Source organism: Pundamilia nyererei, unplaced genomic scaffold (assembly GCF_000239375.1).
Source record: "Pundamilia nyererei isolate P.nyererei 1_Seehausen unplaced genomic scaffold, PunNye1.0 scaffold00172, whole genome shotgun sequence".
Taxonomy (NCBI): domain Eukaryota; kingdom Metazoa; phylum Chordata; class Actinopteri; order Cichliformes; family Cichlidae; genus Pundamilia; species Pundamilia nyererei.
In genome coordinates, this window is record NW_005187573.1 from 714,099 (window position 1) to 726,740 (window position 12,642).

At 41.1% G+C, this 12,642-nt stretch overlaps 2 protein-coding genes across 2 annotated transcripts in view; both read left to right on the forward strand.

Annotated features, from left to right (window-relative positions):
* Positions 1–6,625, forward strand: part of si:dkey-91m11.5 (BCR activator of RhoGEF and GTPase) — a 31,894-nt gene extending 25,269 nt beyond the window's left edge. Inside the window, exons 17-23 of the mRNA XM_005746093.2 lie at positions 2,177–2,236; positions 3,126–3,235; positions 3,643–3,782; positions 3,968–4,102; positions 4,214–4,319; positions 5,045–5,204; positions 5,283–6,625. Coding sequence (XP_005746150.1) covers positions 2,177–2,236; positions 3,126–3,235; positions 3,643–3,782; positions 3,968–4,102; positions 4,214–4,319; positions 5,045–5,204; positions 5,283–5,372 — 801 coding nt within the window. The 3' untranslated portion in view covers positions 5,373–6,625. The remainder of the gene's footprint in view (positions 1–2,176; positions 2,237–3,125; positions 3,236–3,642; positions 3,783–3,967; positions 4,103–4,213; positions 4,320–5,044; positions 5,205–5,282) is intronic.
* A 483-nt stretch (positions 6,626–7,108) lies between these two features.
* Positions 7,109–12,642, forward strand: part of specc1la (sperm antigen with calponin homology and coiled-coil domains 1-like a) — a 29,857-nt gene continuing 24,323 nt past the window's right edge. Inside the window, exon 1 of the mRNA XM_005746095.1 lies at positions 7,109–7,320. The gene's annotated coding sequence lies outside the window, so the exon portion shown is untranslated. The remainder of the gene's footprint in view (positions 7,321–12,642) is intronic.

Consider the following 12,642-nt stretch of genomic DNA (forward strand, 5'->3'; position numbering starts at 1 on the left):
AAACTTCTGAACACTACCATTTGCTGGCAGGTCCTGGTGTACTCAGTCTACATTTTGGGTATAATTTATTATTACAATTTATAATTCATGAAGTTGGCGCCATTATGGCATGTGCATAAATGCATGCAACACTTTGACTTCAAGAAGCAAGTCGTTGGATTCTCAGATGCAGCAGGAATATTAGAGTCAGCAGAAAGACTTCTACAAACAGCTCAAAGCAACACACTAACTCCAGCTGGGAATAACATTTTGTGAACCCTTTAAACTGTGGTCAGCATTAGTGAGTCTCATTAATTCACCCTGTCACAGGCTCTTTTTTTTCCTCATCACAGTAAAGAACTCAACTGAAAGTTTCATTTGTAAACCTTTTACTCTGTTACATATGTGAACTTGTGCAGCAAAATGAGTGAATTAAAGGCTGTATACATAAACGCTATTTGGCCGATGTTTCCCCTGGTCTTTATAGACCAGTGTTGATACTGATCTCGACTTTAAATCTTAACATTTCCACGCACAAATCTCTGCCTCTGTAAATTGAGCTTGCGCCCTCTAGTCTGTTGATTCTGGCCACTTCACAGTGTTGTCTTATCTGTGTTGGCTAATCCTGCCCTGTGGGAGCCCTTTGCCTTTGGAAAAAGAAATGAGTCTTGAGGTTGCCACTGGGTCACTTCAGCTTGACCCCCTGATTGGGTGTAGTGACAGGAGACGGATTAGACTTTGGGGTTGACCGAGTGTAGCTGCTGGCACTGCTCCAGAGTATAACGGAGCGAGAAAGACTCACGGCTCTGTTTGATCTGGCAGTGAAGGGATTTCACTGCTGGACAGGTGGGTCAAAACACAGCGGAGCTTTAGAGGAGGGGGCATGGTGGGGGGTAGCATTCAGATATTTGCTAGCAGCTCCGAAGTAGGGCACCAGTCGGGTGTATCGTGGATTTGAATATTAAGTAATGCGTCAGATATGAGGAAGACGAGGCACGTGTTAGTTCTGATGTTAAAGGTCAATAGTGCTAATCGGTAACTAGGCTGAGAGGATCCTCTTTAGGCTACTTGATATGCAAATTTACCAGCCAACACTCCTTGCAGCGGCAGGGGTGAAGCATGCTGGTAATGAGGGTAGGAGGGGATTCTCAGGAGTTAATCCCCCAAATCCATCTGGGAGGTAGAACAACACACAAGCAAACGTGGCTGACTGGTGTGGCTTTGTTCCTTTCTGACTTCCAGTGGAATGAAAGGATATGGAGTCTTATATTGCATGAATGTGAAGATGGGACAGCGGGACACGATTTTTTTATTTTTTATTTTTTACTAAAGATTCAATGAAGAGGATCAATATTCTTCAATGGCTCGTTATTCGGGGAACAAGGACCCGCTGCTCTTGTTAGTGTGCCGGCTTGGAAAATTGTGATATCCGTGGAACAGTGCTGCTTTCTTTGTTTGTTAACCATCAGTCCGCAGGAAAAGCTTTTCGGAGTTGAGAAACGCAAATGCCAGAAATAAAGAGCGAGAGTAACCCAAAGGAAGAGGAGATCATGGATCAGGCAGAGGGTAGGCTTGAAGAAGAGGGAGACGCAACTCTAAGAAAACCCACGAGTACAGGGGCCCGTTTGTGGGAGAGAGTCCGCAGCAGTCTGATCAGACCAAAGGTAACGTGGTAATGTGGAAGTGAGCTGCGGGCTGTCTCGGAAAGCACTTTTTTCCTCCTCCTGGCAGATATCTAAAACCCTATTTCTGTCAGGCTTGAACTCTTTTGAGGTTTAGAACGTGTAGTGTAGCGCCTGTGATTGTTTTTTTTATCTTTTGGATAAAGAAGCATTATATAAGAAAATTGTTTTTCACCAAGCAAAGGATTATCTCAGTGAGATTCGATGGTTTCTTGGGTGACAGAACATCTGTCGCATTGGACAGACGCGGTGCTTAGTGGTGAGGGCGTGATGTTATCACATTACTCATGCCTGATCACTGTAAATAAAAGCTGGCAGTTGCTGTTAGTCACATGCCTCAAATAGATTAGTGGAATGGGATAACACCAGCAGAGACATGTGGTGCAATTACACTGAAATTTTCCCTAAATTTGTTCTCGCTCACTAACTTTCAGTTCAGATCAATAGGCGCATGTTTTCTGTTTTTTAAATTGTGAACTCATTGTCCATTTTTATTTATTTTTCTTTCCTTCTAGTTGGATCCACAGACGCTACAAAGTAAAGACTGGCAGAGGACAGTCATCACCATGAATGGGGTGAGTGTTTCCAGCTGACCAGAGAGAACCGGCTAAATTAGGAATGACACCGAAGTCGGCAGCGTGGGTTTCAGTGTCGAGTCCACACAAAATACACTGGAAAGATAAATGTTGAGATTTAAATGCTGGTTCTCCTTGTTTGTCTCACCATTTCCTCTTATTAATGATGAATAGATATTAAGAAAGTATTAAGGCTGCTTAAAATCCACTTTAAGATGTCTCAAATATGCCATCCATCATCTTCCGTTTAACCAGTTCGTTTCTTTTTGTGTTTCTGTTTAACTGGAATCAACTGTGCCACGTTGTTAAAGGAGATCAGCTATGTTTTCCTTATCTCATATTAAGATTAAGACAATGATGTCAGAGCATGTGCGAGTAATCCCAGTGAGCTAAAAGCTGAGTGACGAGTGCAATGAAAGTAGGTAAACATAATAACATCTCAGGCAAGTAGCTCTTGCTCTGAGCAAAGAAGCCCCGCAGACGTGCTGTTAAAACCTTCAGTTTGAGAGAGGCAGCCTGGCCAAAGAAAGCTGGCTTAAAGCAAGGACGCAGGGAGGGAGGGAGAGCAGCTTGTTTCAGATGGTGGGTGAAATAAATATGATAACTGTGGACCATCTTCAACTGTGAATCATGCAAAGCTACTCTAGTAGAGTCCAAGATGAAAAATCGACGCTAGAAATGAGCTTGAACCAAAGTAATATATAAATATGGGGGTCTATGGGGCTCGACTTGCCAGCCTGCTTTGGCCACTTGCCAACAGTTGCTAACTTTTGATTAACAGTCCAGTAAAACAGACATCATCAAGTCGTTTTGCCGCCTCTTTATGTTAAGTTTTAGGATTGGACTTGTTGTTATCACTCAGGCTGACTTTATCTAATCTTTTTGTCAGATTGAGGTGAAGCTTTCCATGAAGTTCACCGGCAGAGAGTTCAGTTTGAAGCGAATGCCTTCCAGGAAGCAGTCTGGCGTCTTTGGAGTGAAAATCAACGCAGTAACAAAGTGAGTAGCTGTTATGTGTTGACTGTCATTGTTATCTATTTGTAAGATTTAACATGTTTCATTATGTCAGTATATGTGAAAGTTTGTTTGTTTGTTTTTGGCGTAACACCAGGACCCTAAAGGTGAAGCACCAAAGTGGATTTTTTTCATTTTGTCATTCACGCCAGAAACATGCCAAACTACCTTATGTGGAAAAAGCTTATTTGACTGTAACTAAAAAACAAAAGGAAAGAAGCTAGACCGCCACAAGTCAGAACAGATTGATGCAAATGTGGTCTTTAAAAACATTAGTACTGGTGATAAAGTAAATAGATTCAGCTGTGGTCTGAGTTACATGCCCTGTTTCTACGATCTGTGGAATTCTTAGTAGCTGTAACCTTGTTTTTGTGCCACTGTGTCATTAATAGGCGAGAACGCTCCAAGGTCCCGCTCATTGTCCGCCAGTGTGTAGAGGAGATTGAGCGACGGGGCATGGACGAAGTTGGGATTTACAGAGTATCTGGTGTCGCAACTGACATTCAGGCGCTGAAGGCTGCCTTTGATTCAAGTGAGTTCACTTTAAACTTGGGAAACAGAGACAGCTGTTTTAGAACAAATATACTTGATGTGAAGACAAATGTAAGAAAAGAGTCCTGAGAAATCGACTTCCACCCTGCTCAGTATTTTTTTTTTTTTCCTCAAAGCTCTTTTACTCCTTGGTATATACTGACCGATGTCTCATTTGTCTTGCAGACAACAAGGACGTGGCTCTCATGATGCGGGAGATGGACGTAAACGCCATCGCGGGAACACTGAAGCTGTATTTCCGTGAGCTGCCGGAGCCTCTTTTCACTGATGAGTTGTACCCAAACTTTGCTGGAGGCATTGGTTAGTCACCACCTCATGTTTAACTCACCCCTACAGCGTCTTTGTTGGTCAGGAGGAGATACATTTGTTGTTTTTGTCACCAGAATACTCATATGTGCATCTGCCTTACAGCTCTTTCTGACAGTGTGGCCAAGGAGAGCTGTATGGTCAACCTTCTGCTGTCCCTACCGGAGCCTAATCTGTTGACTTTTCTCTTCCTGCTTGACCACTTGAAAAGGTAAACAGCTTTCATTAAATCTGTTATAGCACGTACCGAGTTATCAAAATAGAAGACACTTTAAGAACATTAAACAAGACTGTCAAATCTTCAAAGAATTACATTTATATATCAAGGGTTTTTTTTTGCCTCTTAGGGCCATTTTTTGTGAAAAGAGTACTGAGAAAGCAGAATATGATCATGAGCTCTGAATAGTGTTGTAAGCAGCTGAAATCAGTTTACTCTGTAGGGTAGCTGGACATGTAGCCTTAAACATAGGGTTAAAGTAGAGCCAATGATTCTTCACATCAGAAAAGCCCCACAGACATGGTTCTTGGTGGTACTTGATCTTTGTGATTTTCTGGGAACCCTGAGGTAGACTCAGAACTTCCGTAAGCGAATTTATCTCATCTGGCCTGGGAAAATCTTGGAATCTCCCAGGAGGTACTAGAAAACATTGCTGCCCAGAAGGACATCCGGAATATCCTGTTTACCCTGCTGCCTCACAAACAGATGAAGATGGGTGGATGTTTCATAGTTTAGTTAAATATGAATTTTGTGTGGTAAAAGATGGTTATGGTAACTAATTTGAATGTAATTGTTTGCACACTTTTGATACAGAATCAGTTTGCTGACATCGCTTTTTACCTCATCTCTTGCATTTACATTTTACACCTTTTGGTGAAGATGTGCTGTTTAGTTAGGATTTTGCTAAACTAATTTTTTTTTTTACATCATTCTTATAGGGTGGCTGAAAATGAAATCATCAATAAGATGTCTTTGCACAACATAGCCACCGTCTTTGGCCCCAATTTGCTTCGGCCGTCTGAAAAAGACAGCAAACTCTCAAGCAGCTCGCAGCCAATCTCCATGAACGACTGCTGGTCCCTAGAGGTCATGGCTCAGGTAAAACCCGTGATGAGTGAAACTGCAGCGTTTAGAGAGCCCGTATGGGTCTGATCCCTTCTTCGTGTGTCTCCATAGGTCCAAGTCCTTCTCTACTTCCTTCAGCTTGACAGCATTCCCACACCTGACAGCAAACGTCAGAGCCTTCTCTTCTCTACTGAAGTATAACAGCGACGTCCCGCTGTGAGGAAGAAGCTCAGCTGCTTCAACAGGTGGACGCTGCTGGTTTCCTATTCATGTAACCACCAGGGGGAGCCTTCGACCCACTGAAAACTGGAAACAGCCACCATGAGCAAAGCCATTTCTCCTGGAGCTATAATGACCATGCCCTGTTCTGTTTAAGCTTACCTGCTGTGTCAGTAAAAAGCATCTGATTATGATGTGTGGACAAAATATATGATTTCTTTTTTTAATTTACATTTTTAAAAGCAATATTAGAATACGATATGTTATTGTTTACCCCCGCTCTGTTTGGTCACTGTGCACATCAGCTCCATATCCATAGGGGATGACTTCTGCTGGATTTTATAAGATGTGGGGTGGATGGACTTTTTCAGACTTATATTTTTGAAGTCTAAATATATTTTTGTTTTTGTAGATCTGTTTGACTTGGTTTCAAGCTCACCTGTGCCAATGTTTCCCTGCTGACGATCAGTAGAACATTTCAGTTATCCTAATGTTTACACACTCTGAATTTTGTACAGAATTTAAAACGTATAAGACTGAAAACTGTAGTTAAGATGCAGCAACATGCAGGCATGTTGACCTCAACACTGTTTTCTGTGCTATACAGTTTGTGTAGTGACCTTTTACAGGTTCTTCTGGTGGAGTCCGGGCCAACTTTCATGTACATACCAATTCTTTTTGGAGGAGGTACAGAGAAGTGAAAGGAAAAATCATTCCAGAAAAAGCCCTTTTTTTCCACCCATGGAATGTATACTGTGCTGTGTGTTAATTTCACACTTGTCTTTTTACCCATAATTCATGCATCCACTTTTTTTTGGTTAGATTATTTCTGAACTGATGTATTCAGCTGGAATCAATATATATATATATGTGTTACTTTCTGCATTCCTTCTCTGTAGTCTTCCACCTTTATATAACAAAAACCACACTGCTGTAGAAATGAGAGCACTTGGGAATGATATGATGATCTGGAGCACCAAACATTTCCCAGTAGGATCCTTGAAGCATAGTGATGCACTCATGTATTGAGAGTTATTAATAAGTTTATCATTGACATGCTGTACCTAGTGTAAGTTAAAGCTCTGTGAAAAAAACCCACTGTGTATTCACATTTTTCCAAATCATTTTAAGTATTTAAACTTGTTAGCACAAAGTCTAAAGGCTTTTGATTCATGTGAAATAAGCAATAACTTTTAGGATGACCAGTGTGATATGTAAATAAATACTTGGCAGTATTAAACTCTTCTTGTGTCCTTTTTCAGTATACAGTGTCATCAGGATAAGGGGTTTATTCCTCTTTAATGAATGAAATGTACTGAACTGAGCCTAAACCACATTCAAGAGTATGAAATGTTTTCACTGAAAATTAGATTAGTGAAAACAGGAGAGAACAGGATCCTAATCAGGCTCAATTTATAGTTTTCCAGAGACCGGATTTGTGGCTGGGTCCCTGTCTATGTTTATATTCTGATACTTTTCCGCCCGCATAAATAGTGTGATAATACTTGAGGTTTCAGATATATTTCAAACTAGTCTTAGAGATTAAAAGAGGATAAGCATTCATCCAAATGGTTTTCCAGTTTCTTCATTTTAAATTAAATCGTGTAAAGTCGTTAATTTGGCTACAAATTAACCACATTTGGTTAATTAGATACATATATATTTATATTAATTTGGTTACAAATTAACCACATATTTGCTTATGGTGGAGGCAGTGGAGTGTCCCTCCTGCGGGTGATGCTGAGGTGATCCAACACGGGGAGGGGGCAGAGGCTCATGCGGCGGCTGCTGCCAACAGAAGGGAGCCGACATCCGAAACCGGTGCTGCCCGCTGCCGTAACACGTTGTGGGCTAGGCAGACTGTTAGCGACCGCAAATGGATGCCTATCGGGCCCTAACCTGCCAAGCTGGGAGATAAGGAGAACCTTAGGTAGGAATATTTCTGCAGTTAAGTGGAGGGGCGCTGTCTTTTTGCCGGCTATGCTAACATTGTTAGCTTAATAATAGCATTAGCGACATAATTGTTGATATTCTTGCTGGCAGCGCGGTGAAATTAACAGACTGAAAAGAAACGCAGGCACCTACGCCGAGGTCACATGAACAACCAAGCCTAGTTTTCTTAGTTGTGTTGGCTTAACTACTGCTTGAAATGTTGTTTTAACCCTTACACCCGATTTTGGATAAGCTGTCAAGCTAACGAGCGTGCCTTGAGTCATCTCATAAATAATTTCACAATAAGTAGATTGCCAAGTAGTCTCGGCGGGGGGCATTCGTACAGTAGTTTCATGTGTGCCAGTAAAACCAGAGCTATTGTTAAATCGAGATTTTCCCTCAAAATAAAGTTGCCGTTATGCTTTGTTAACTGTTAAATAGTGTTTTAAATATGTCCTGATTTTTGCTGCAGAACATTTTTCATTAGCTAAAAGTATCTGCAGTTAAAAAAAAACATCTTGTGTCTGCGTGCATTATACCTCATGTCATCTTTAACTGTTATTTTCACTCGTCTGTTGACATTTTCGATAGTAGCTGTTGAGGGGTGTGCTTACGTGTCTAGGTTGGTGCTTTAGTTTTGAAAGGCAAAGCAGGAAGTTTACTAACTGCCTGCCTGACAGTACAGCTAACTAGCTAGCTAGGTTATGTCAATAATTTTAAGATGCTATTTGTTTTTCCTAGGGTAGTACAAATGTTCATTTATTCCGTAGTGTGGGCAGATTGTTTTTCCCTAAAATAAAATGGCTAAATGACATACGTGTACATTTCACACGTCGTATTAGGGCTGACGTTTGTGTTGCTGTTTCAGAGGAGTCAACACTACTGATATCTCAGCTTGTCTTTTGGTTGACCATGCTGTTTCAAAGATGTGACTTATTCGTATACTCCATTTATTGAAAATTAGATACATATATATTTATATGTAAAACCAGGTGTCCACAGATGTCTCTCAACTTTTGTCAACAGTTTGGAGAGATCAATATACCACAGTCTCCTCATGAGATTAGTTTCCAGAAGATAGTAAAGGGGAAATATAGCTTTGTGGTCTCTGGCTGATGAATGATTTGTCTTTGAGAATAGAACAAAAACACATTTTGGGGAAATCTCAGTCTTGGAGACTTTGTTCTCTAGTGGCACCGAACACAGAAAATGTACGACTAGTTAATCAGTTAAGCGGTTACTTTTAACGTGCTCTGTGGCACTTATAAATATGCTGAGCAGGCCCAAGGACACAGAGTTTATGGCAGGATTCAAGTAACACCGGATTTACCCGTCTTTGAAAGAGGGTCCACCGCTGGGAGAAGAGCTCACATGGTTAGTGGTTAAACATGGACTGTGACCAAACTGATAACTGGATTTAGATATACGAGTAAGATGTTAGTCAGCAGTTCTGGATATTGTGGTTACACCACATAGTTGTTGGCTGTGATTCTTTGTGCATCAGTGCTATGTGGTGGTGAAGGGAAAAAAAACAACAACAAAAAACAGAGGAGCCGCTCTTTCTCAGGTGACTGAAAGTGTCACTGCAGGAGGTGATCAGACTGACTCAGTAACAGCAGTGTACAGGAGAATGGTATTATTGTATGGGTGCAGTACATAAATACCCCTTTGCATAGATGAATGTGCATTTGACAGCTGAGTGCAAAAACCATAAGCACTCACTAGTCTATAGATTTAAAGATTTAAATAGTTAAAGCTTTGTCATAAGATGGTTCATTCCTGTTTGGCATTAATAACCAGACATTTTTTAAGTCAAATTTGAGGTTTGAAAAAGTCTGTGTCTCAACTGGACTGATCTCTGCTTGTCTTTGTAAACAGTCAGCCTTGCAGGGTCGACATTTCTTTTCTTCTTCTTTTTCTTGGGAGACGCCACCACAGGAAGCTGATGTTATGGCAAGGAAGTGCCTCCCCGCAGTTAAAGAAAGAGCGCAGGGAAGGGTTATTTACTAGACCACTGTGCTTTCCCCCCCACCTCTTTCTCAAACACTGTTTCTTCTTTGTCTCAAGCTCATGTTTTTGTGCAACCCTGGATCACATCCAGTTCACTTATTGACAGCGAAATCAACTACAACAGCTCTGTTAATTTGAAATAATGGGAACTTGCCCCTTGGCTTATCTCAGCTTTAATTGCATGGTTTACAGTGAGCTTTGCACCTTTATGCATTTATGGAGCTTGAAAAGAAAAGCGTCGGGACTTCTTTAAGTTGCTTGAAGACGTTTCACCTCTCATCCGAGAAGCTTCTTCAGTTCCAAGGTCAAATGGTGGAGAGTCCCAGATTTAAGCCCTATGGGAGTGTCCCTCAAGAACCTACAAAGGACCCCCTAATCACACAAGCCAAGGTGTGAAAACAGGTGTAGCTCACAATCAACCAAGGTTTAGAGTGAACTCATTGTGAAACCTAGCCCCACCCTATCATGTGATTTACTGAGATCAAATGGCCCAGGAAGTGAGTGGGCGTTAAGGTGTCTGGGAAGTCATAAGCCACCGCTTCTGTTCAAAAATGGTTGTTCACAGTGGACATAGATGGCTTCTTTCACTCCCCCATCTATGTCCACTGTGAAGGACCATCTTTGAACAGAAGCGGTGGCTTACAACATCAACTGTCTGCCATCTATAATCCAGTTTTGAGATCCTTTCCCAGACCCTTTAACGTCCACTCACATCCTGGGCCATTTGATTTCAGTAAATCACGATAGGGTAGGGCTAGGTTTCACAATGAGTTCACTCTAAACCTTGGTTGATTGTGACCTACACCCGTTTTCACACCTTGGCTCGGTGTGAAACGGGTGATTAGGTAGAGATCATTAGGGGGTCCTTTGTAGGCTCTTGAGGGACACTCCCATAGGGCTTAAATCTGGGACTCTCTACCATTTGACCTTGGAACTGAAGAAGCTTCTCGGATGAGAGGTGAAACGTCTTCAAGCAACTTAAAGAAGTCCAGACGCTTTTCTTTCCAAGCTTCCTAGACTACAATGACCTGAATGACTGAGAACATTCACAGACATATTTATACATTTATAAATATTTTCTTTCAACAGCATCCTGATCAAAATAGGCACCTTTATTACATTTAAACTGATGTCATTTTGTATTTCATAGATTCTGAATGTCAGTTCAGCAGTCACCCTTCCTCCACTGTAAACTTGTGCTGTTAACAGTCAAAAGCCTGGCTAATATTTAAGACGTGTCTGCCAGTTTCAGGCAAACATTGTGGACTTTGGCCTTTTCATTTTGTGCTGTTTGTTAAATATTTGAGCTGTATTTAAACCGGTTGTGCTCAATGTAAGTTTAGCCACCCGGCAGCCGTCTTCAAAATGCCTCCAGGCAGGTATTTGAGCAGCTATTTTGAAGCACCTATGTGACTGAATGGGTAGAGAGCCATAGTTGTAATTTCAGTGGTCACAGGGACATAACTGTATGAATAGAAGAAACAAAGAAGTCAAATAGTGACACTAAAATCATGCTTAAAAGGCTTAAAAAGCTTTTTATATTTGCACAATGCATTCATAGAATAAAAGGATGTTACATGAGCCAACATGAAGAGTGTCTCTGCCCATCCTAAAAAAAAAAGTAGCATCTGAGAGAAATGTTTATGGTGAGGGAGTTGGCTTATGAGGTTCAGTTACTTTACTCAGCCACTTAAATGCCAAATTGTCAACTGTGCTAATTGGCGTGTTTTGCAGTAAAATAGACTTGCGTTTCTCATATCACCGTCTCTTCATTTTCCATTGTAAGTTCTGGTACATAAGGACATGTCTGGAACTGTAAAGTCTTGCATTGCATGTGCTCTAAAGCATGGTGCTGCTTCAGATGATAAAAAACATTAGTGGAAACACGCTCTCAATACAACTGGCAGTGCACGCTGCTCTGCTTCTTTGTTGGACTTTAAATAACCAAAATACCTCCATATTATCAAATTCTTCTCAACAGTGTTCTTGTCTTTTGAAACGTGGGGTATCTGGTTGTTGCTGTTGCTTGACTGTTCATTAAGATCCTCTATTGCCCTTTTGTCTTTTTATCTTGCTCTCACTGTTTTAAATTGTTGGGAAACAACCCAGCAATAGAGGGGAAATTTATGGTTCAACGGCTGTGACGCATTGGCAGTCAGTTTGCAGCTACAGACTGCCTCCCTGCCTATCTGCAGAGATCTTCTGCTATCAGATGGGAGCATGGTCAAAAATATGTGGTACACACATCAGTCTGTAGGCTAATCTTGTTTGAGCTGTTGTTGGTCCATCAGCCAGCACTGTAGAAGAGCAAAGTTATATAGGATTTTAAAAACAAAAATGAAAATTGGGGAAATAAAAAAAAAAAAAAATGGAATTTTTTTTTCCTTTGACACACAAATCAAACACATTTTTGTAACATTTGTTATATGTAGTTACTTATTTACTTGTTCTTGCTCTGCCCAAGTGTGCCCAACAGCTGCCTGTTTCCTATGTGGCATTGCTAAAAAGGGAGTTCCAGAGTGACCCCTGGTGGACATTCTGTGCAACATCAACACTCATGGTTGAAGGGTGTTTCTCTATTGTCTCCTGCTTAGTGGCCTTTATAAATTCTGAAATTCCAAACTCTAATGAGTGGCTGATATGTTTTTCTTTTTATCTGTTGATTGGCTCTCGGGGTGAGGGGCAGGGGAGACGCTTCTTTTGTGTTACAGAACTCTCCCATAGATTTTTATTCAGGATTCACTGTCTCCTCTTATCTAATGTCCCTTATTTAAACACGTAATACGTTGTTATACTATGAACACTCAGTCCAACAATGTCAGCAGGAGTGTTGTTTGTTAGGCGAGGTTGTTTGTGATACTGTAATTGATCACAGATGCTGGTGTAGGAATGTGGAAAACACACCGGGTTTTTGCTATTTTATATATATATGTTTTTTTTCTACAAATTTAACCAAGTTAGAGTGATGTGTGTGTTGCATGTTGAAGAGCATACTGTTTTCAAGAGTGGGAGAGTGAAAGAAAAGGCTGCTGACTCTGCCCTATTTAGCTGCTCTGTTGGTCCCCAGCCTGTGCTCCCATGTCTATTCAGACCCAGTGAAAAAGGGTTGTGCTCCAGCTAGCAGCTCTCTGTTTCAGACATCTGCATTCAAAAACATTCAGCTATTCAGAAAACTGGCTGCTTGTTGAGTGGACGCCTGGGAGAAAAAACAGAGCTCAATTATAATGTGAGCACAGAACAAACAGTGCTGTGAAAAAGTATTTGCCCCCTTCCTGTTTTCTTATTTATTTATTGATTGATTGATTGCATA